The 23,638-nt window shown below is 40.3% G+C and overlaps 1 protein-coding gene across 3 annotated transcripts in view; it reads left to right on the top strand.

Moving 5' to 3' along the window:
- Positions 1-23,638, top strand: part of csmd1a (CUB and Sushi multiple domains 1a) — a 286,478-nt gene that overhangs the window by 208,650 nt on the left and 54,190 nt on the right. For all 3 annotated transcript variants that reach the window (XM_049718437.2, XM_049718434.2, XM_049718435.1), the window contains 8 exons: positions 1,057-1,213; positions 2,835-3,026; positions 5,600-5,726; positions 5,925-6,136; positions 8,068-8,259; positions 11,134-11,272; positions 14,794-14,981; positions 17,344-17,538. In XM_049718437.2, the coding sequence (XP_049574394.1) occupies positions 1,057-1,213; positions 2,835-3,026; positions 5,600-5,726; positions 5,925-6,136; positions 8,068-8,259; positions 11,134-11,272; positions 14,794-14,981; positions 17,344-17,538 (1,402 nt within the window). The remainder of the gene's footprint in view (positions 1-1,056; positions 1,214-2,834; positions 3,027-5,599; positions 5,727-5,924; positions 6,137-8,067; positions 8,260-11,133; positions 11,273-14,793; positions 14,982-17,343; positions 17,539-23,638) is intronic.

Here is a 23,638-nt window from a genome sequence, read left to right as displayed (position 1 = left end):
ATAAAAACTGGTCAATCAGGAAATGGTCTAGAACTAGTATATTTTTTATTCAAGCCTACTAATTTTTACAATTACTACTCGTCTCACTATTTCTTGTCAGAAAAGGCCAAATTATCTCAAGGTGAACATTTCTTTCTTCTATCACATGTGAAGAGCAGCCATATGAGTTATTTTAATAGCCATGACATTCTCTGACTAACACCCTCTAAAACTGCTTCAATTTACAACTTTTCCTAGCAGTATTAGGCCTAAGGCCATGGTTACGCCAATGTGTGGTTCGTGTATTATCACTATTAGGCCCCAAGCATAGACTGAGCCCATCTGTGGTTAGATTGTATTAACAGGGTTCTGCCTGACTTTTAAAGAGGCTTAACGTGACTGTAAATTAAATTGGAAATGTTCCCAGTGGGATAAGAATTACAAAAAGAAGAAATCCTGTTATAGGGAGGTGACACCAGGATGGCAAACAGTCATAAATATGATTCAAATAGCTCGGATGAAAGCCAAAAAGCCGCCGATGCTAATATTATTTTTTTTTATACATCTTAGATTTACAGGAATTCAATTGAAGTCGGCTATTTGAGTTGTCATGTGCCTTTGATGCTAAATGAGGTTTGAGTAGAAATATGATTCTGTTTGCAAGCAGTTTAATTAAATCAATCAATCCCCTGATTTATTAGTTACCTTAATTTATATATATATATATATATATATATATATATATATATATATATATATATTATTTTCTCAAACTATAGTTTACATTCAGAAGTAGTTTGTCTGATGAAGCCACACCTATTCCAGTCATCAATATATTGATATTCATTTAAAAGAATTATTGAGGATAGTCCATCATACAAATACTTACACTGCAATGTGTCACGTTTAAGTGAGCAAAGCACTTTAGCCATTGTTCTCGAATGAGATTTTAATTAGTGGTTGCTTATGTCAACTGAATCACATAATCAGACTCCAAACTATTTTGATATCTGAAGTTCAGAAACCAAAAAAGTTATACACTTTGTCCCCCTAATCATCATGTTTTATGATTGGCAGGTGTATGATGGTGAGAACAGTTCATCTCGTCTTCTTGGCAACTTCACCCGGAAGGTCATGATGGGCCATATTATCAATAGTACCTCCAATCACTTGTGGCTGGAGTTCAACAGCAATGCCTCTGGAACAACTCAGGGCTTTCATCTCACATACACAAGTGAGTTTGGTCACTTTAATGTGCTTTATAAACAGCCCCCGAGATTGGACTTTTGTCTTTCAATTTCCTGGCGTGAACTATCCTTGGCACAAAAGAGCTCTCAGAATACCTACAATTAAGAATTAATAACGTGCATGAACAATAAAAGATTCTCTAAAAGCCTTGGTGTCCGTTAGTCCATGTTGAAACAGATCGTGTATAAATGGAGAACATTTAACAGTAAAATGACTGGAGGAGCACAGTGCAGGATGCTTAATGTCATCTAAAGAATTGTCTTCTCTGACACAGACTTCTCTGGCACATTCCAAATTCTCTTTCCACACATCTACAATAAGTAAAATATTAAACAACAATGGAAGTCCTTACAAAGCACCATGGTGAAAGCTGCTACTGTCAAAAAAAAATTGCTAAAATTTGACTTTAAAAAAGTGCTTGGATGTTTCACAGTGCTACCGGCAAAGTCTTATGAGGACAGATGAACTAACTTTGTGTTGTTTGGAAGGAAGTCATTAACAATGTGAGGGGAGAAAAAAAAACCACACACCACCATCAACATGTCATTCCAATTTTTAAGTATGGTAGAGGGGTGTCATTGTTTGGCACCGCAGGGTTGCCTCAGGGCTGGATTCATTGCTATTAGTAAAGGAAACATAATTTTGTCAAGATACTTTGCAGAACTATCTGCCAAATGCTCAACAGAAGAAAATGTAATGCAACTATACAATGATCCAGCAGACTAAAGTAGAATGGCTTAAACTGAATAAAAAAAAAAAAAAAAAACCTTCTAAAGTTGCTGAGTCATGATCCTGACTCCCACAAGTTGAGCAGCTGTGGTGGTATCTCCTCAGGAGAGCAATTCAAACTAGACATCGGAAGAATATTGCTGAACTGGAACAGTTTTGAAATCCAAAGCTCCTCTTGACCCTTGTGGAGGGCTGCTATATGACTACGGGAAATATTTGATTAAAATGTAATTGTTGCTAAAGGATCAACCACTATTTAAAATCAAACATACATTTGTCTATTTGTTGTAAATTTGATGAAGATCAACTCACATTTCATAACAAAGCTCACATTTTATGACAATTATTTATTTGAAACTAATTTGTACTCTCCCAAACATTAGGAAGTAGAGGATTAGTTACTCGCTGAACTTGCTTGGTCAAGTTAATTCCTCTGACTGTTAGGGGGGAAAGAAATCATGGCATGTACTACAAATCCCTTGAGAATAGTATTTCACACTCAGCAAAATAGCAATTTCTTCCACTTCTGACAGGCGAAGAGTCTCACTGTCAGATGTCTAAGCAATTTCTGCTGATAGATGAACCCAAAGTGCAGGAGTAGCAGTCACAAGCTAGCAAAAAATATGTTAATTCTTAAAACACAGCCATGTTTTCAAAGAGTTTGAGAGATACTGCGTTTTGATACTGCTGGATGACCCCCCCCCCCCCCCCCCCTAAAAAGTCAAATCATCAATGGGGGGAAAGCAGTTGGTCAAAGTGAGTGTGACAAATAGACTTAATACAGATGAGCAATTCCTCTCAAAGTACACGTTGTCGTCGTTCTTGAAAAAACGACAGTTTGTCGTTTAACCAATTTTCTTAATATTGTTGTATTCTAGGTTTTGACCTGGTACGGTGTGAAGAACCCGGTGTCCCTAGCTATGGGTTCAAGATCCAGGATGATGGACATTTTGCCAACACATTTGTCCTTTACTCCTGCAACCCTGGCTACAGTCTCCATGGAAGCAGTACACTGACCTGTCTAAGTGGGGACAGACGCGTCTGGGACAAATCACTTCCGTCCTGTATAGGTTTGTATGCCATCAAAGAAATCAGTATTAAAAATCTATGATCTAGCTAATTTTTGCAATTGTGTACTTAGTTCAAATTTTATAATTATAGTATTTTTAATAATTATAACTACTTTAGTTCTAAATGTGAACTGAACATTGAACCAGTTTGCACAAAAAATGAACTTTCCCAACACCGGATCATTGTCGCCATCTTTCCCATGTGAGTCAATGAGTAACTCTAAATAATCGTCATTTGGAGTAGCTGTAGTGTTGCGCCTGGAAAGCAAACTTCTGTCCTTTCAAGCCCAAGGCAACCATGAGCCAAAAGAGACTTTTACTACTAAAGGGTACCAAAGCATCCAAGCACTGTCACAGTGAATTGGTATTTGTTCTGCTGTCAAGTGGCCGCAGGGCTGCTGCTTTTATGTAGAATGCTGCCCAGTGTGGCCAAGACCAAATATCAGGCACTGACCCAAGTCAGTGGCACGCGTCTGATATTATTCTGTCCTTTGACCGCATGTGCCCACTATCCATTCTCATGTATGGACTACCACTTTTTTTCATCCTGATGTATACCCATGTAAATCCTACATGTTCTAGCTCCGACACAAACCTCCCTGACTGCTGGAGTGATGCCTAACACTTAGACACTACCTTCACCGCAAGAGCGCTTGGCATTCAAAACTTGGAACGCCCGCCTCACCAAGCTTGCCTTGCCGAGTTCCAGTTGTTGGAAGGAAGCGGGGACACACTTCACGCATGTTGTCCATCATTTCTTGCCAGATGTTTAGGCCTGAAGCAGTGCAAGCATTGGAACACAATGCGGAAGTAACCGAGTCGGACACCAGTGCGCCCACCAGCTTTGATGAAGCCGAGACACAAAGCGCTTCTTTTTTTTTTTCCTTTACCCCTTGAGACTGCAAAAATCTATTTTCAACATGCCTCCTACGCACCGTGCTCCCAGGGCCCCATCATTACTAGTCATGTGATCTTAACCGGTGGATCCAAAAGTGCTGACACAGGATTGATCTCCGATCATTCAGATACTAAATATCATACGTTTAATTCACATCTTACATTGTCCAAGATGTGTAAAAGTTAAAAACTTCAGTGTTGCTTATGCCATTGGCAGTAGAACTCACAGCCTCAAAATCTCTAAACTAGAACATTTTGTTGTCTGCTGGAAGTGTTATTTCTGAGCAGATCACTTCATCCCCCAGGTCAAACATGATTTGATTGGTATCTAGAAGCCCATTGAGAAATAGAGCATCCCCTTTAGTCCAACTTGATAAAGTAAGCTTGTAAAATATTCCGTTTTACTTGACTTTAAATTGTGACTTTGCATATTCAACAAACGAGAGCCTGTAAGAATTCTTACATTGTAGGGACCGTGTGGGCTCTCTGAACATTTTAATTTCGAACTCCCAAATGCCGAGCCAAACATTGTCAGTCTCAAACCAGCTTCCACATTTGAGCTCTCAGGGGCAGGACACAATTTGGTTGCTAATGGCAATGACAAGGAATAGAAAAATGTACACTTGTGGACCTAATACGTGTGTTTTTGCCGGTGTGCAATGTCCCTGTGTTTCTTCACAGTCCAACATTAATTTGCAGCTGCTTTGTTGTCGTCTTATTTCAGGTAAGCCTGCAGCCAGGAGAATACTTGCTGGCAAGCCCCTGGGCTAAATACCTTTGCATCCGCCTCCTTTGTTACCCTTTTGGGCCATTTATCACTTTGCCTTTACGGTTGCCTCACTCCCTGTCTGTCTGGCTCAATAAAATGTTTGCTTTTACTATCATGTAGATGAGGCGGTTTTGCCCAGACCCATCTTTCCCAAACTGAGTCAAAGAGAAGTTGTCTTCACCATTCTCCTTTTGGAAATCGGTTAACTCTTGAATGTGACTTAAAATTTAGAGACATTAAGCTTTTTTCTAATCACAGGAGATCTGCTGCAGTGGCTCTTCTAATAACATTCGGTCCTTTTCTTTCTATTACCTTGGACAACTCAGTACCAGGAAAAACACACAAACAAATTCCGGTTGTCGCTTGGCGTTTGAGCATTAATTTATTTATTTATGGATACTTAGCAAGCACATATTCCAAGCAAGTCATTCACCAACCTTGAACGTGTAAAGCAGAAGCTTTGGCATTTCAAGGTTAAAGTCAAGCATGTCCATAGCATTTATTTATTTCAACCTTCATACGTCTTGCTAATTTAATGACAATTAGAGAAGAAGCATCTTATTGAGTTAAGCAGCTGAATATGGCTTTTAAAATCAGACCACTACCATTTTTGCAACTAGTCATCGGATAGACACAATAATTAAAAGCAACGTTAAAAGTATGAAAGCTTTGAAAGGTTTATTGTCATTATACAGGATAATATTTGTTCACAACATTTCAAACATCTTGAGGTATTCAAATGAGATTGCACCTGCTAATTTTGTTACCAAATAAAATTTTGTGGGTTTTTTTTCTGACGGTTTTCTTTTATACAACAAACTGAGAGCCAAAGAGCATATGAGCTATACATCGTACAGTAAATGATGAAAACAGTGTTTGACAATGTCACTGTCTTGTGTCCTTGCAGCGGAGTGTGGAGGTCACATAACTGGAGCAGTGTCTGGACGGATTCTGTCTCCAGGATACCCTGCCCCGTACGACAACAATCTCCACTGTACCTGGACTATAGAAGCGGATACTGGCAAGACTATCAGGTAAAGTCTTACGAATCATAAATGTGAGAATAAGTTAACCACTGTGATTATTGAATACATTATGTACGTAGTAACTTCCATGGATATTTTTCTCTTTTAGAATAGCTGCTGCAACAGATCCTAAATGAACAGAAATTCAGCAAAACATTCCGTTATGTTTTTATTTGTCTTAAAATGATTCCTTTATTTCTCCGTCAGCCTCCATTTCATTGTCTTTGACACTGAGATTGGCCATGACATCCTGAGAGTTTGGGATGGGCCGTCTGGATCATCGGATGGAGGCATCCTTTTAAAAGAATGGTCCGGTCCAGCCTTGCCTGAAGATATCCATTCAACCTTCAACATACTCACACTTCAATTTGATTCCGACTACTTTATCAGCAAGCAAGGATTCTCCATTCAGTTTTCCAGTAAGTTTGCTCGTCTTTTTTTATTAATGTTAAATAATTGCATCATAAATTTAGGCCTTGCTATGTCTCCACCTGTCCTCAGGCGAACTCTCGACTCAAAACATTTAGAATGAGATTGTTTGTAGAGCTGGTTGAGGGATTTTTCTGCGTGCTTTATTTCTTCGTGAGGGACAAAATAAAGACAGCTTAAGTAAAACGTGGTGAAATGGCTGCGGCAATATTTTTCATTTCTTGATCGCTCCATATTCTCATCGTCCACCATGTTAGCATGTGCCAACCCACGGGGGATGTTGTGGTGACAGGCTGTCAAAATGTTCAAATCATAGCTTTTTTTCAAATGTGTGATAGCAATGACATGCCTAGCTAGGATATGTGAAGAATTGAATGGCTGCTTTGGCACTGACGGTGCCGGGATGCTGCTGCAAAGCTCAGTCGATAAGCTGCAGTGCTCCCAGCAGTGCAGTCTCTGGAATTGAAGTAAAGTGTAGTAAACTAGTGTTCAGGTGGTCTGGTTCGATACAATATTATCAGACCGATCTGTATAATACATTACATAGCACCCAGACAAAATTGTGGCCGTGCACAGATACGTTTTCACCGAACCATAAAATCATTTTTGGGTTTGCTCTGATATCCTGGTCCATGTCTGGGGATTATGAATTTAATATTTCTCAAATGGTATAAACATTATGATCATTTCTCCTTGTAATATAACTATTTTGATCTTTGAATTGATTGGATCTTTGGATCGTCAAGTTTTTTTCTGCACGTGTATAAGGGCTGATGATGAGTGTGCAGCAGCAATGTCGGCCAAAAATCTGTACATTAGAATATATTTCAAGTAACTGTTATTTCCGGTTAATATTTATATGCAGCTCCACGTGCGTCTATCCTTCTCTCAGGCACATTTGGTTTTTAAATCCTCCTCATTTTGAAAGTAAATATTGACACCAACATGCTAATCAAAGAATGGTTATTTGTTCCATTAGTATGTTAATTCATTTTATTCCCCTATGTTCATTTATCATTAGGTAAAGGTGATATTTAATAACATACTGAATAATAATTGCATAATTAAATCTTCCCTGTTAATGTCAGAAGTGCTATCTTGATGGAATTCTCTAGTTATAAATGAGCACATTGTATTTTAGAACGATACTATTAAGATGAGATTTTATTATATTATCTACAAACAATTATTTTTAAATTCATGGTTCATGTTAATGTATTCCCTCTGTGCATTTACTTAAAAAATAGTTGTCTCAATCTGAACACGTTTTAAGAAAAGAACTGACAAAGGCCGCAATTTTGTTGTTCATGTAAAGTGTTTATTATATACTTTATTTCAAAATACTGATATTCCGTCCGTTTTTTTTTGTGGTGTGGTGCATTTTTAGTTAAGGAACACTGAAAGTATGCATTAGCCTCCTGCATTATCTGCAGCAGATTATTATTATTTCCCCACATTGATGGATCTCTTCAACCTTACACACATCTGGTAACTGTCAAAAGTACTGCTTCCTTTGCAGAACCTCAAAAGTAGAGAAAAATAGGTTTTAAAGCAAAATAAAACATGGCACTGTGATTCAGAGCGCCAACATGTTGGATTTTTGACAACACTGCTAGAATGTTAATTTGTAGAAATGTAGATGACCCCCCCTCCCATATCCACCACCCAAAAAAGGGCATAATCACTTGTCGCAGTTTGGAATGGCTCTGCAGCTCGCAGCGAATTCTAAACAGGGTTTATATTGCCACAAAACACTGACATGGCAGATGATAGTCTATACACAATATGCGGCCTTTCTGTTGTTGACAGTTCGGCCTTTTTGGACTCAGCTCGTAATGGACTATTGTGTGTCTCTAAATTGTGTTTTTTGTTCTCAGACATACATAATATTGTTGTGTTTGCTTTGTCTCACTTTGTCAAGCCACAACAGCGACAACCTGTAATGACCCTGGCATCCCGGTAAATGGCTCTCGATACGGAGACAGTAAGGAGCCCGGTGACAGTATGACGTTCCAGTGTGACCCTGGCTATCAACTCCAAGGACCTGACACCATCACATGTGTCCGCATGGATAACAGATTCTACTGGCAGCCAGATCCACCAACATGTGTTGGTAGGTGTGCATTACCTTGCTAATCACGGCCTTATTTCACATATGCCCATCCATGATTTTATATATATATATATATATATATATATATATATATATATATATATATATATATATATATATATATATATATATATTATTTATTTATTTCGTTATTTTTCATATCCATATGAAGTCGTTTGACAACAGGTATCCAGACTGACAAAATATGCTCATGTTCTTGCCGTCTGAGGGTTGATTCCAGTCAGGAGGTCCGACACTCACTAGAAATAACTCATCAGCAGCTCCACCACACAACCCTGCAGATTTGTTACAGATGCTCTCTTTTATAGATCTCATCCAGTTTTATGCTCAAGTGTCCAAGGTGATGTTTGTTTACTGAAATACGGGCTGTTGAAGCTGAGAGGCTGTGGGAAGATAAATTTTTCATTTTCTCACACAATTAGGTAGTTTATGTGCAGCCTCTGCTGCACGTTGAATCATTTTTCACCGGCCATGTGTCCTGGCACTTTGATCGCAGTTTTAAATAAATTGTTTCCCTTATTAAAAAGAATGTCAAACACAAATATTTGACTTTTACACCACTGTCAAGTCTCGCAAGACACCTACATAAGTTTACACTGCTGCATCATATGTTTGCTTCTAATTAATAGGACGGGTGATTATGCCACCCTCTGTAGATCTCTGGATTCGAATATTCTTTACCACCCTTTCCTTCACCTCCTGACACAAACTGACTGTTAGCTTTCATGTCACCTTGAAGACACATCATCGTGACTGTTCCGTAATTGTCTGAGTCAGACGGAATCCCGAGTTGGCTTGTAGCTTGAGTAATTATTGGATGACAGAGTGCTTGTAAGGCGGATGAATACTTCAGCACAAATTATGCCTCTTTGAAAACTCCTCCAGCAGCCGCATAAGCTGTTTTGTATTGCTGCTTCTCATCGAAACAATACTGATGATTGCTGTACGTTTCAGAAGTTATCACAATGTGCCACCCAGCTTATATTTCACTCCGGGCAAAGTTTTGCAAGTGTGGTGGAAGAATGTCAGGTTACAATATCCTGTTAGTAACAGTAAAGGGAACTAATGTCAATGTTTCTGATTAGCTCATTTCTAATATAATCCAACCTAATCACTCCTAAAGAGAATCTAAACATCTTCATCCTCGCCACCTTTAACTCTGCTTCATGTTGGCTCTTTAATACACAAAGCCGTAAAGCATCATGGCTGGCCTCAACTTTGTCTAATAAATGCTCCCCTTCATCCTTCCAGAGTCGCTTCTATCACATAACATGACACTTTATTACACCCGCTCCAACCTGCTTGTATCCATTTCTTCACCTTCTAGCCACACTCACCATTGCTCTGAACTGTTGACCCTAACTATTTCAAGTTCTCCATCCTCAATAACGCTTCTCCCTGGAGCCCCACTTACCTCCCAATGATGAACATATGTATATTCAGTGTTGGGGTAATCTTAATTTCTCATCTTTTCTAGCAAATGCCTTTGTAAATGTTCCTCCACCTGCTCCCTCCTTTCACTGCAGATCACAATGTCATCTACAAACATCATGGTCCATAGGGATTCCGGTTTAAGCCTGTCCATTACTGAAGGGGCTTAGAGTTGATGCCTGATGCAAGCCTACTTCCACCTTGGACTCCTCTGTCACACCTATAGCACACGTCACCACTATTATGCTACCCTAATACATTTCTTACCGATCCTGACTTCCTCATGCAGTACCACAAATCCTTCCTGGGTAGCCTTTCATAGGCTTTCTCTCAGAATACAAAGACATATTGCTGCTCCTTCTGACCTTCACACTACTTTTCCATCAACACCCTCAAGTCAAACAATGCATTTGTGATACTTATCCTAGGCTCACTACAAAGTTTTTTCCCTGAGTCCATTCTCTAGTTCTCTTTCCCATCGTTTCATCGTGCGGCTCATCAACTTTATTCCTCTATAGATCCCCCAACTCTGCACATCACCCCATTCTTAAATATTGGCACCCGTACACATTTCCTCCCTTCCCCAGCCATCTTCTCACCCTCTAGAATTCTATTTAACAGCCTGTTCGAAAATCCACAGCCATTTCTTCTAGATGCTTCCATCCCTACACAGGATTCAACTAACTTTCAATTTGTCATCCCCGTTAATGCCTTATAAGTTTCCCCCAACTAGTACTGCAACTTCCGAGTTCATAGTTGCGTTCCTTCTTTCTGCTTTCCCAAATTCATCAACATTCAAAGGCATCAAAATTGATTGTGGCCGGTTGGTCTGCAAACCCACAACTCAGCCATGGAAACACGGATTTTGGTCTGCCACTGCCACCTTTTCCTATGACTTAAATCCCCTTCTGTCTTCTCCGTGTTTCTAAATATTATGCATCTCCCAGGAGTTGCATTGTACGGGTTATTTAGACAAGTGTACGTCTTTGTGTGAGTAATCTACTCAACAATTAAGGCCTTTATTTACCTTCCGCTGCATCGTTGCTAATGTGTGCACACCCACCTGCCTTCTTGGTGCAGAATATTACTCCTGTTGAAGAATAGCAAGACCACCAGGAGTGATTTTACTGCTTAGTACCCCCAACCTTAATCTGTTTCCGAATTCCAGCCCTATCGCTCTCCCTCTCGTGCTTGCTCTTTTACTCTAGCAATTTGTGAAGGCAATATTAGTGGTCCAGTAGGTGTTATTCTCTCTCATCTCTAACCTTTGCCACACCTCTCATCAGTAGCTGACCCGCTTCTCCTCTGCCTACATTTGGCTGGCTGGGGGGGTCACGGATGCTCTGTCAAGGGGTGATACTCCTTCCAGAAGATTTAATGATGGGTGATCATCATCGCTCTATTTTTGGGTTTTTTCCCTAGCAACCTGTGGTGGTAATGTCAGCGGTCCTTCTGGAGTGATCCTGTCTCCTAACTACCCCCAGCCTTACCCTGCCGGGAAAGAGTGTGATTGGCGAATCCGAGTCAACCCAGACTTTGTCATCGCTCTCATCTTCAAAAGGTACTGGCCCAGAATATTCGTGACCGCCGTGGCTTTTAATAAAAGTGTAACTGTCATGAAAGATCTCGGCCTGCAAGTGGAATTCTGTGTCTGCGGAAACACCTCCACTGGTACTTTTAAGGTGTTTTTAATCATGAAATATTTAGATCTAAATAGCATCGCACATCCTTTTGGCTCAGATTTTTGGTTTCGTTCAGGCAGGGATCTCTGCAATGACTTGTTTAGCTGCAGCAGCATCATAATAATAATAAGGTCTGATCAACCAATGTTTGTTAAAAATAAGCAGTCATGCCTAAAGATTTAATGGGCCCACTAAATGCCAATATGCAGCACTTAATTTGAGTTATAAGATCTCAACAATCTGTCTGGAAGAAGCATCATGACTGCAGATGGCTTTTGTTGTGTAAATGAAATACATAATTTTCAAGTGTTATAAAAATCTATCAAAATGCCATTGAGTGTGTTGGCCGTGCTGAAAAGAAAAGTATTTGTACTGTGCAACAGAATGAACACAAAGGTCTCTCCTGTCCTTGTTTTGGATGAAAGAGAATAATTGCATAAAATTGTCTTGTCCAAATGGCTGTCTGAGCCCTGGCAAAACATGTTTTAATTTCTAACGAATACGTTCACATGTATTTTTTTCAAAATGTATTTAGGACACCATTATGTTTGAACCTGATTTCAAGCAATTGAGGATGAAATAACAAAAAAATATCATGCATCTTTTAGTGAGTTACTGAACTTAACGTGAAGCTAATGGGGCACATTAAAAATTCTACTTCTTAGTTTGCCAAATATTTTTGTTTGCTTCTTATATGACCAAGAGGCACAAATTAGGTACTTCATAAAGCAATTAGACAATAAAAAAAGTATTGTATATGTTTGTTTTTTATCATAAGTGGTGCCCTAATTGTTTTTGCTCTTTTGTTAATAAACCAGTATACAGGGCAGTGTCTGTATTTTCGCTTGTAATGAAAGCTGTTTTTGATCAAATGACTCTCCTGAGAATAACTGGTTCAGAAGATGACTGAATGAATGAAATGAAATGAAATGACTTCAAATAATATGTAATTTGCTCTCTCAATAAAATAAAGTACTCCAATTGGGACAAGCAATGTGAGAATAATCACCCTTTAATGGTTACTAGGCATCATTTTCCATATCAAATAAGATCATAGCCAAACAATATAAAGTGTTGTATGCAGTAGGCATATAGGGCACTCATAAACCAGATTTTAAGCCCAGAAAATTCTAGTATATTTCATATGAATCATATCATGTTCATAATAATGATTCACAGCACAGGTATTCTAAGTATACATTTTTATTATAATCATTATCTGTCTATTACACCATTTTGACTGTACACTACATTACTGTGTTTCCAAAGTTCATGCAATTTCCAAAGGCAACCATCCAAATAATATAAGGGTGATCATTAATTAGTTCCAGTCTTAAACTGTCACCATCATAAAATGTTGATTAACTCTGTATGTTTTATTTAATTCCAAGCAATAGAGGGAATGGGTGGGCATTCCAAAATGCCACACAAGTTTAAAGCAAAGTGAACAAAAACTGCTCAACTCTGGGCCACTAACACAATTCTGCTCGCCAAGCCAAATGAGTCTCAGCACGATCCACAATCATGCAATCATGGGGAATATTATTTATAACATTTCCATTCATTATAAAATAAAAGAAAGAAATGTTCCAACTGATTATGGTACTTTGACTTGATGGTGTCGTAAGAGTACATACTCTACAAATCTTCTTTCTGCTAATTAAATTAGCATATATAATGATTACGTTGCCCTTTAAGACTTGAGTCCAATACCGAGATTATAATTGATCTCTAGTGAATGTTAGAGCCCTGTCTGCATTGTCATTTCATGACATTTATACTTAGAATGTAGCTCTACAGAAAAATGTATTTGCAAGGATCACTTTCATGCTTTGTCAGTGCAGAGGAGCTTATGTGGTGTTAAGCTCTTGCTAAATCAGATATAAATACAGGCCTTAGCATTCAAGGAGCTTAGTATGTTAACCTTACAAATGAGCACATTGGCTGATTATAGGCGGTATTATCCCATAATAGATAATGCTATCAGAAAGTGTGCAAGACTGTAGAAGAAATTGTAAATATTTTACCAAGAACACTGTGACTAATTAGAGGATCACCAAATTATATACCTGCTATTAACCTACATTTTGTTATTATTAACTCATCTATTATTATTCTCACTTATCTGAATAACTTGACTTAAAATCTTAATTTTGTATAATTCTGCTAACAACTCAGTAGATGTAATCTTGGGAGATGCGGCATAAAAAAATGAAGAGTTGACATTGGGATTTACTTTAACATCCTTCTGATCCTCCTTTGCGCTCACAGGTGTCACACGAATACACCAACACACGACTTCCATCTTAACTAGACAGGTGGAGAATTAAAACAAGGATAAACGTGGACTTTAATAGAAATCAGAAGGATTGTCGTGTGTTTAACTGGCAGCTGGACGCTAAGACTAACATAATTGCTGTCAGGGTGAACAATTTGATATGCGTGTGTGTGCATTATTTTTACACTTTATACAAACATTAGTGAATTGAGCGCTAGTGGTATCACAGAAACATTTTATGCAGAGCAACTGCCAACTTGGGATAAAGGATCATGCATAACTTTACTCAAATGCACACTTTTGTGTTCGATTTTTCTTTTCAGCTAACTTGCACAGATTTTTTCATTCACTTACCGGGAAAAAAAAAAAAAATTGCCAAAACGCCTTACCTGATTTTGGCTAAAAGTTTATTATACTGTTGCTAATTGGGATGAAAAGCGGTGGATCGTTTTCAGAGATATTCTATCAAAAGGAATAACGAATGTATGGCAATATATACAATGTAAGTAACTCAATGGCCATTTCTGGTGACATGAAATGTACATTACTGATGTTTGGAAAGAGATTTTTTACCCGATAGAGAGGTAAAGGTTGACAAAGATTTTGCTAATAAATGAAATGAGGTGATCTTCGTTGTTGAAAGATCTCTCTATAAAGGCCAAAAGGCTACTTGTTGGTAGAAAGAGCTTCAAAGTGTTATGGCCGCATTTGCAAGGTGATGAAGTTTTGTTGTTAAAGGATAGGTTGTGACCACTCAAAGCTGGCAACAGAAGAGGCTCTTCTGTTGAGCAGCAGGTGCACACTTGCAACATGCGTACCACTTGTGGGAAGTGGGCAGGATGTCACCACACAAAACAACCCCCGTACCTGTGGCATATAAAAAGGATAGTAAAATAATTATACAATTGGTAGACATGGGGTGTACTGCTCAAAGACTGCTTCCACACCCGTGACCCTCATGAGGATAAGTGGTTTGGATGAAGAATGAATATCTGTATATTCAAATTAATTCCCGTGAGAGGTCGCTAGCTATTCAAATGTGAATTTGTGAATGGCATTTATTCCTCGAGAATGGTCTGCAGCCCGTTTTGATGCAATCGATCTTTGTTTTGTTTCTATCAGTTTTAACATGGAGCCCAGTTATGACTTCCTGCACATTTATGAGGGCGAAGACTCTAATGGGCCTCTCTTGGCGAGTCTCCAAGGCAACCAGGCCCCAGAGCGCATCGAGAGCAGTGGTAACAGTCTCTTCCTGGCGTTCCGATCGGACGCCTCACTGGGCATGTCTGGCTTCGCCATTGAGTTCAGAGGTAAAATTTTATCTTCACATTTCTGTCTTTGTTTTATGATGGTCCGAACATTTTTTAACCAAGACTGGTATGTACAGATGAATTAATAAGTGTAAAAGTGCAGGTAAAAGCAAATTGTGCAGTGGGCCATCAGAACTCTGAGACAATCCGTTGAGGCCATTTAATTTTTTTCCCTTCTGTCATGGCATTATTTCCCCCATGTTTAATTATGGAAACAGAATCAATCCATTCAAAGGGCTGACTTTTTTCAAGCACTTGTAAGGATTTTAATCAATAGTACTATATCCAAACGTTCATCCCAAACCAGATCACCATTACATGTATCAATTCTTTGTCGTTAAACTGTGAGAAAAAAATCCAAGGTACATCCCACCACCCAAATGTGTGCATTTGATCTTCTACATTAGCCCGACGATACTCCGTTTTGTTTTTTTTTTTTTTTTTACTTGGCATCAATATTAAAACATCAACACAGAGGTGTTGTATCTGCAGACTGGCTAATATTTAAAGCTGCCAACTATATTCATTTCAGCCTCACATCATGAGGCTTTTTTTCCCAGCAGAAAGTGCTTGATGTTCCGTGTCAGCCCATGAGTTGTTTACCTCCACAGATTGTGACTCATCTTGGTTTTACAGAAGCTGCTTGACTGGTGGTGATTTAAGAGCTATTGTCAAAGTGAGGCTGATTATTACTTCATCATTGGACTGCAGACTAGATCTTCTCTGTCAAGTTATATAAAAATCCTTCTTCATTTTTTTATCTATCTCACTCCATTTATCTGTAATTAAAAACGATTATCTCCCCCTCTGTTGTCTGCCTTGCCAGGCCACCTCACACCTCTGTACTTTTCGTCATTAATTCACTACCTTTCATCTGCCATCACTCTAATTAAAATGCAACCTTAATCATCTCCCTGTTTCATTTGCTTCTACCACTCCTTCCTCATCGCTCTCTCTCTCTCTCTCTTTGCTTTTTTTCTACCAAACTTTGCTGGGTAATCACAAGAAAGCAAACAACCTGGACCAGCATTGTCATTTAGAACTCAGTTTTTGAGTTCCTGTTTGTACTCCATCAATGTTGCTTCTTATCTTACCCTCATTAGCCCCTTCTTCTTCCATGAAAACAGAAATGCATGAGAGGGAATGTCGTAAAGGGTCTCCTTTTGTCTGTCACATCCAATCAGATCAACAAATAGAGTGGAGACTTCATAGTGTTCACTTGACAGCAGCCACTAAGTCGATCCAAAGAAGGGTAAAACATTTTCCATCAAGGAATTGCTGTTATTGTTGTTTTTCATTTTGTTCAAGATATGTAGTCTAGTTCTTACAGAAAGTTAGGAGACAGTTTCACCTTCATCCCTACCAGTAATGCATAGAAAAATGAGAACTATTCTTTTTTGTTTTGTAATAAACACATGCTGTTAAATGTAAAGTGAAATAAGTTTCCAAATATAATTATTGTTATCATCATAGTTATTCAAACATACTTTGGATTAATAAATGGTCTGTCCTGAACAGTTCTAATATAAATCAGGGCTTGCATTCATTGATGGCGAGTATTTTTTGTCAGTGTTTTATAGTTGCTCTTCATGCATTTTACAAGGACTCTTAAATGAAATGGGTGGGAGAAAGAAGCATCGCAGTCATCCATGCAGTTCTTCAGTTACGCCTTGCCAGTCTGTTGTGCGTTTGACGAAATAAAAAATCGGTCATGTGATCAAACTTGTATATAGTACCTGAAAGCAAAACCCGAGGGAAAGTATCTTAACAGAAAAGAACTAGTAGAAGTAAAATTGCTTGAGTTAAAGTCTTAAAGCATCTGACATATTTGTAATTAAGTAATGTTCTGATATTACAAGGTATTAGAAAGAAAAGTGATGAATGGCGGTGGCAATTGTTTTTTATTGATTTTAATTTCATTCTTATTCATTTAGTTTACTTCAGCAGTGAGCAGTAAAGTAAGTAAAGTTAGCCCTGCCGTTGCGCAACAATGGTTGGTGTCTGCTGGTCTCAATCCAGAAAGAATGAAAAAGAAAAACAGACACTCTCCTGGTGTGCTCATAAACTGTGACGCGTTCCTGATTACCTGCATCCTCATTTTCATGACCTTCCCCTGCCAGTATTCCTTATTTGTCAGTACAGGCACGACTATTCCACTGCTTTGTGTTCCGTCAACATACAATTTCTTCAGATTGTATTTCGGAGCAATGTGTAACAAAAATGTTTTGGGGATATGTGTTGAAGTATACATTTTATTTAGGAAGTGCAGTGCCAGAAATATGAACATGGAAGTGCTGTACGGATCTGTGGAAATATTACGAGTTTCTAAAAGCCCCCTACTCTCTTTTTTTTATTCTTTCAGAAAAACCAAGGGAGGCCTGTTTTGATCCTGGTAACATCATGAATGCTAGTAGGACCGGCTATGACTATAAACTGGGATCTCAGGTGTCCTATAATTGTCACCATGGCTACACAACAGTGGGAGGAGAAACAATAACCTGCGTGATGGGCCATGATGGGAAGCCGGTGTGGGACAAGGCTCTACCGTCATGTAAAGGTAGGACAGACTGAGTGGTTGCATAATTTGTCACACACATAGGAACCAGACAAAGTGTCATGCCACTTATAGTTTATAAACAGAAATTGTTAATCAAGGAATCTTGTTATACTGCCAGTGTTAGTTACTAAAGTGATCTAATCATCAGATATTTTGGACAATTCTGTGCAACTCTGTGTGAAGAGTTTGTGCAAGACCTATTTCTGCTCTCAGTGCACAAAGCAAGGTCCATAAAGGCGTACTTGGAGTTTTCTATGAGGGGAAATTAAGAGCCCTGACGTCAAAAGCATCAAGTGCTTTTCAAGAATAACTAGGCGTCCTTTAACATGCACACAAACACACACTGCCAATTAACTCCTTAGGGTAGGTCATAATCAAGGGGGCCACATAAGTAGTGTGGAGCCGCCACAGTGATTGCTTCCATGGGGCAATTTACAAATAAAAGCCTAATAAGACATTGATATTCGTTTAGAGTATTACTCTTTTTTTAATTTTGAAGTTAGCTCTCATGGCAGTTAGCCTATGAACAATCAATGCAGTGGTTGGTTTGACTTCATGCTTGTGTGTGTGTGCGTGTGCGTGTGTGTGTCTGTGCGTGTGTGTGTGTGCTTGCATGTGTGTGTGTCCTTATGTGGACATCTGAGCCAGATTCTGTCAGGGATTGGAAGGCCAAACTGTCCAAACTGTCTATTTGATTAATGGCTGACAGAGCCTAGCAAGTGACACCTGCCAAATGGCCATTTGCAGTGTATTTGTCATATATAGCCCATGTCTCTGTTTGAGCATTTAAATATACAGAGGACTCAGATTTATAAAAGACAGTAATCTGACCCATGTCCACAAATCAATGCAGGTGGCCTGTAACCACCTACTTTTGTTTCCACCTACAAGTATTTTTTTTGCCTGTGGGATCTATTTTGCTTTGTAAGAAAGAAATGTGTCACGACTGTTTCAAGAAATCAGAAATTAATCACAAGTTAGTAATTAACTTTTTTTTTTTTATTGAACACCTACTCAAGTAATTATTTGCTTTTGTCATATTAGCTCTGCCAAACAACCCAGCTGAAGAATTAAGAAATTATTTTAAAATGAACACAATAAGATATGTTTAATTAAATCTCCCTCACCATTGGTTGTTATCACGTCTGGGTGGAAGGACTGTAGTATTTCACAACAGCATCAAATAACTACAGTAAAGTGGATTTATTGGATGTCCCACCTGGTGACCTTTTATCAAGATGAAAGCATCGCCTTTGCTATCTACCGTCATTTGTACGGCAAGCATACAGCAAAGATATTTTACAAGAACGACGATGCTGTTAACATGTCTTTTTGCGCACCTCACATGGTTTCCAGCAACAGTTTTGCATTTAGCTCGATAAATGTTTCATTTAGTGAGGTTATTTGAGTGGCATATGAACAGAAGGTGAGTAGTGATATTGCATTCATATCATAGCCTTTCTTTTTGGCAGACTGGGGTGGTGGTTCCCCTCTTTAAGAAGGGGGACCGGACCGGAGGGTGTGTTCCAATTACAGGGGAATCACACTCCTCAGCCTCCCCGGTAAGGTCTATTCAGGGGTGCTGGAGAGGACGGTCCGTCGGGACGTCGAACCTCAGATTCAGGAGGAGCAGTGTGGCTTTCGTCCTGGCCGTGGAACAGTGGACCAGCTCTACACCCTCGGCAGGATCCTCGAGGGTGCATGGGAGTTCGCCCAACCAGTCCACAAAAACATGTGGACTTGGAGAAGGCGTTCGACCGTGTCCCTCGGGAGGTTCTGTGGAGGGTGCTTCGGGAGTACGGGGTGCCGAGCCAACTGATAAGGGCGGTTCGGTCCTTATATCACCGATGCCAGAGTCCGGTCCGCATTTCCGGCAGGAAGTCGGATTCGTTCCCAGTGAGGGTTGGACTCCGCCAAGGCTGCCCTTTGTCACAGATTCTGTTCATAATTTTTATGGACAGAATTTATAGGTGCAGCCGAGGCGTTGAGGGGGTCCAGTTTGGGGACCTCAGCATCGCGTCTCTGCTTTTTGCAGATGACGTGGTGCTGTTGGCTTCTTCAGGCCGTGATCTCCAGCTTTCGCTGGAACGGTTCGCAGCCGATTGTGAAGCGGTCGGGATGAGGGTCAGCACCTCCAAATCCGAGTCCATGGTCCTCGATCGGAAAAGGGTGGAATGCCCTCTCCGGATCGGGGATGAGATCCTGCCCCAAGTGGAGGAGTTCAAGTATCTTGGAGTCTTGTTCACGAGTGAGGGGAGGATGGAGCGCGACAGGCGGATCGGTGCAGCGTCGGCAGTAATGCGGACCCTGTACCGGTCCGTTGTGGTGAAGAGAGAGCTGAACCAAAAGGCAAAGCTCTCAATTTACGATTTACGCTCCTACCCTCACCTATGGTCACGAGCTATGGGTTGTGACCGAAAGAACGAGATCCCGGATACAAGCGGCCAAAATGAGTTTTCTCTGTAGGATGTCCGGGCTCTCCCTTAGAGATAGGGTGAGAAGCTCGGTCATCCGGGAGAGACTCGGAGTAGAGTCGCTACACCTCCATGTTGAGAGGAGCCAGATGAGGTGGCTCGGGCATCTTATCAGGATGCCTCCTGGACGCCTCCCTGGGGAGGTGTTCCGGGCATGTCCCACCGGTAGGAGACCCCAGGGACGACCCAGGACGCGCTGGAGAGAATATGTCTCTCAGCTGGCCTGGGAACGCCGTGGGATCCCCGGAATGAGCTGGATGAATTGGCTGGGGAGAGGAAAGTCTGGGAGTCCCTCCTAAAGCTGCTGCCCCCGCGACCCAACCCCGGATAAGCGGAAGAAGATGGATGGATGGATGGATGGATGGATGGATGGATGGATGGATGGATGGATGGATGGATGGATGGATGGATGGATGGATGGATGGATCATAGCCTTTCCACATTGCATCATCTGACCCCTTCCTATGCCACTCCGTTGGGTCTTTTAGAACTGCTAGTATATCAATCAAGCTTTATCTGAATCAATTATTTATATTTATAAAGTGATCGATGAAGCATATTTCTTAAAAAATAATTCATTTAGAATATATGCATCAAAACTATTATTTCATTGAATGAATGCAAAGTTTCCCGCACATCTGTTTTTGGATCTCATCATATTGTCTAGATGTAAGTTTCGATTAAAGTTGTTTTCCCCTTTCTGTTTCCACAACAAGGTCTTTGATTAAGGTGCTACTTCCTCCTTTGGTAAAACAATTCAGTCAACACAATTCGGCTTACTAATTCCCTCCATTTCCCTCGTCTCCATTCTTCTCCACATTGACTTTTCTTACCACATCGTTTGAGCACTTTTTTCCCCCCCTTTCTGTGTCTGTGTCTCGGGCCAACTCCTGGGGGCTCTTAGACCAAGCTCATTAGACAGGTTGAGACCCCCTTAAATAATACAGCTCCACTTACACTCCCTCCGTCTCCTCTCGTTTCACCTTTCGTCCCCATGCTCAGCCCCTTTTTCCTTTCCCTCCACATGTAATGACTTCTCACCAACCCTCTCTCTTGCACTGCCTTTTACCGTCTCATCTGTCTGATTTAATCTGTCTCTCTCGCTCTGTCTCACTTTCCCTCTCTCTCTCTCATGCTATATTGTCGCTCTCTTTCTCTTTTTCTCTCCCTCTCTCTCGTCCTGTCTTGCTTTCTTGCTCGCTCCCCCTCTCGCTCTATTTCCATCTTTCTCTCATACTCTCTCTCGTCCCCCTCTTTCCCTCTTTCTCTCTCTCTCTCTCTCTCTCTCTCTCTCTCTCTCTGTCTCGCTCTCTCTCTCGCTCTCTCTCCATCTCTCTCTCTGTCTGTGTCTCTCACTCACCTCTCCCTCCCATCTCAAAATGCTTTTTTTTTATAGGTTCCCATGGTAACTACGAGCTGTTGAAAGGAAGAGAAAATTCTTAGTGGCTGTTGATGGGCTTTTCTCTCTTTTTGTGTGTGTATGTGCGTGCATGCACGTGTGCATGGGGGTTTTGACTTGTACCTAAATGCAGCACATTCACACACTTGCAATATGTGCATGCATAGTAATTTGCGGCGTGGTGGTGCACTGGCTAGTATGTTGCCTCAGGGGCAGAGTTTGATTCTGGCTCTGGCCTTCCTGTGTGGAGTTTGCATGTTCCCCCCGTGCAGGTTTCCTTCCACGGTCCAAAAACATGCATGGTGGGCCGATTTACCACTCCAAATTGTCCATAGGTGTGATTATGAGCGCAAATGGTTATTTGTCTCTGTGTGCCCTGCGATTGGCTGGCAACCAGTTCAGGGTATACCTCACCTACCGCCCAAAAACTGAGAAGCGGTATGGAGGACGCATAATAGACTCAAATCTTAGTAATGTGAAGAAAGTTCAGCTGTGTGACTGTGGGCCAATCTACGTTTATGCACACATGTTGATCTATAATAATACTATCATAGCAATATACCGTAATTTCCGGACTATAAACCGCACCAGACTATAAGCCGCACCAGCTAAAATTCAGGGATATTTTAGTTTTTTTTTCTTACATAAGCCGCACCGGACTATAAGCCGCATGTGCACATGAGTTTTTTTACAAAGAAAGACAGTACACAGAAAGCCGTAAGAATCCATAAATACGCCGCGCCGCCATTTAAGCCTCAGGGTTCAAAGTAACCTTCTGAATAAAATGTATTAAAAGTTCACATTCATTACAACTTGTTTTTGGTGAGCAAAATGTCAGAAGAATTGAATTTAAATGTTGATTGATTGGGTTTTAATACAATGCAGATGGTCCAAACAGCGCCACTGCTTTGTGTAATCTGGCAGAGTATGAAAAAGGGTTTAGAGCCCTTTGGCGCAGGTCACCTAGCGTGCATTCCTACTAAAGCTCATAATAGTCACAAGCAACACAGCCAGAATAAGCAGCAGCCATAGTAGTGTTTCAAAATAGTATTTTTATTGTTGTTTTGTTCTTCAAGATACCGCACAACAGTTGTCCACAGCCTTTTTGCGAGTGTATAAAAGTGATCAAGTCATCACAAAAATCACGAAAAAAATCGTATATAAGCCGCACCTGACTATAAGCCGCAGGGTTCAAAATTTTGGAAAAAAGTCGCGGTTTATAGTCCGGAAATTACGGTATACATATTGATGATACACAAAGTTCAGTTCCTTCCATAAAGCACAGTGAAACTGATTCTGCTTCAAAAAAGGATAATAATAAGTGCCTTGTTTGTTAAAGTGTGGGTGTACAAGACTCAAGAGTTTGAGGTTATTTTCTTTCCTGAAATGAATCTAATCCCTGGAAAATTAAAGGCACAATAACAATTTTATTAGCTAGTTTTCAAAAAACTCCAGGAGGTGCTACAACATAAGCTCAACACTTTAGGACATTTTTAGACTTTTTCTTGTACTCTTTTCTCTTTGTTACAAAGAATGGCTTATGCGTGTGTGTGTATGCATCTTTGTTGGATGTTGAACGACCATGAGAGGTAATTCTTCCAAAGTGTGTTTGTGTGTTTCAGTGCATTGTGAGCATGAGTGATCAAAGCCCATTTGTGTGGAGGCTTTTTAGCACCTGAGCCTGGAGCAACACTTCTGGGAGATTGTGGGTAGATCAAGAACACACCTTCAGACCTGAGGGTTAGAATGCAGCATCACAGCATGAATCAATCCAGAAAATATCAGTCGGCGTGGAGGATGAAGAAGAGCAGAAGAGAAAGTGGATGATTACTCTGATGGTTTATGAAGCAAAAGGGATGAGGGGGAGGGGTAGCAAAGTGGAGGACGAGAGGCCAACAAATGCATCTGCTCTGTTGGAAATAACAGCAAAAACAATTTTAGCAGTCTTTTTTTTTCTGCTGTGTTGATCTATTTAACAAGTCGGGCTCATCCAGGGTGCCCATTCTTATGCAAAGTTTTGTGATAAGAGCACATGTGCTCAGATCACTAATCTAATTTTTGAAATGTTATTGTAGGAGGTTGCTTGGATCGGGACCTCTACGCATCTGTAAAGCTTCAGCTCGGTAATGCAGGCAGGTTAAAAGACCATCTTGGGGTCACGTTGAGGGATGTCCCTGAAGGATGACTCTGAAAGCCTACGGGTCATTAGGTTGACTTTTTAAACCTC

Source organism: Syngnathus scovelli, chromosome 4, assembly GCF_024217435.2.
Source record: "Syngnathus scovelli strain Florida chromosome 4, RoL_Ssco_1.2, whole genome shotgun sequence".
NCBI classification, from domain to species: Eukaryota; Metazoa; Chordata; class Actinopteri; order Syngnathiformes; family Syngnathidae; genus Syngnathus; species Syngnathus scovelli.
The sequence above is the reverse complement of the archived record's forward strand: the minus strand, read 5'-3'. Positions and strand labels throughout refer to the sequence as shown.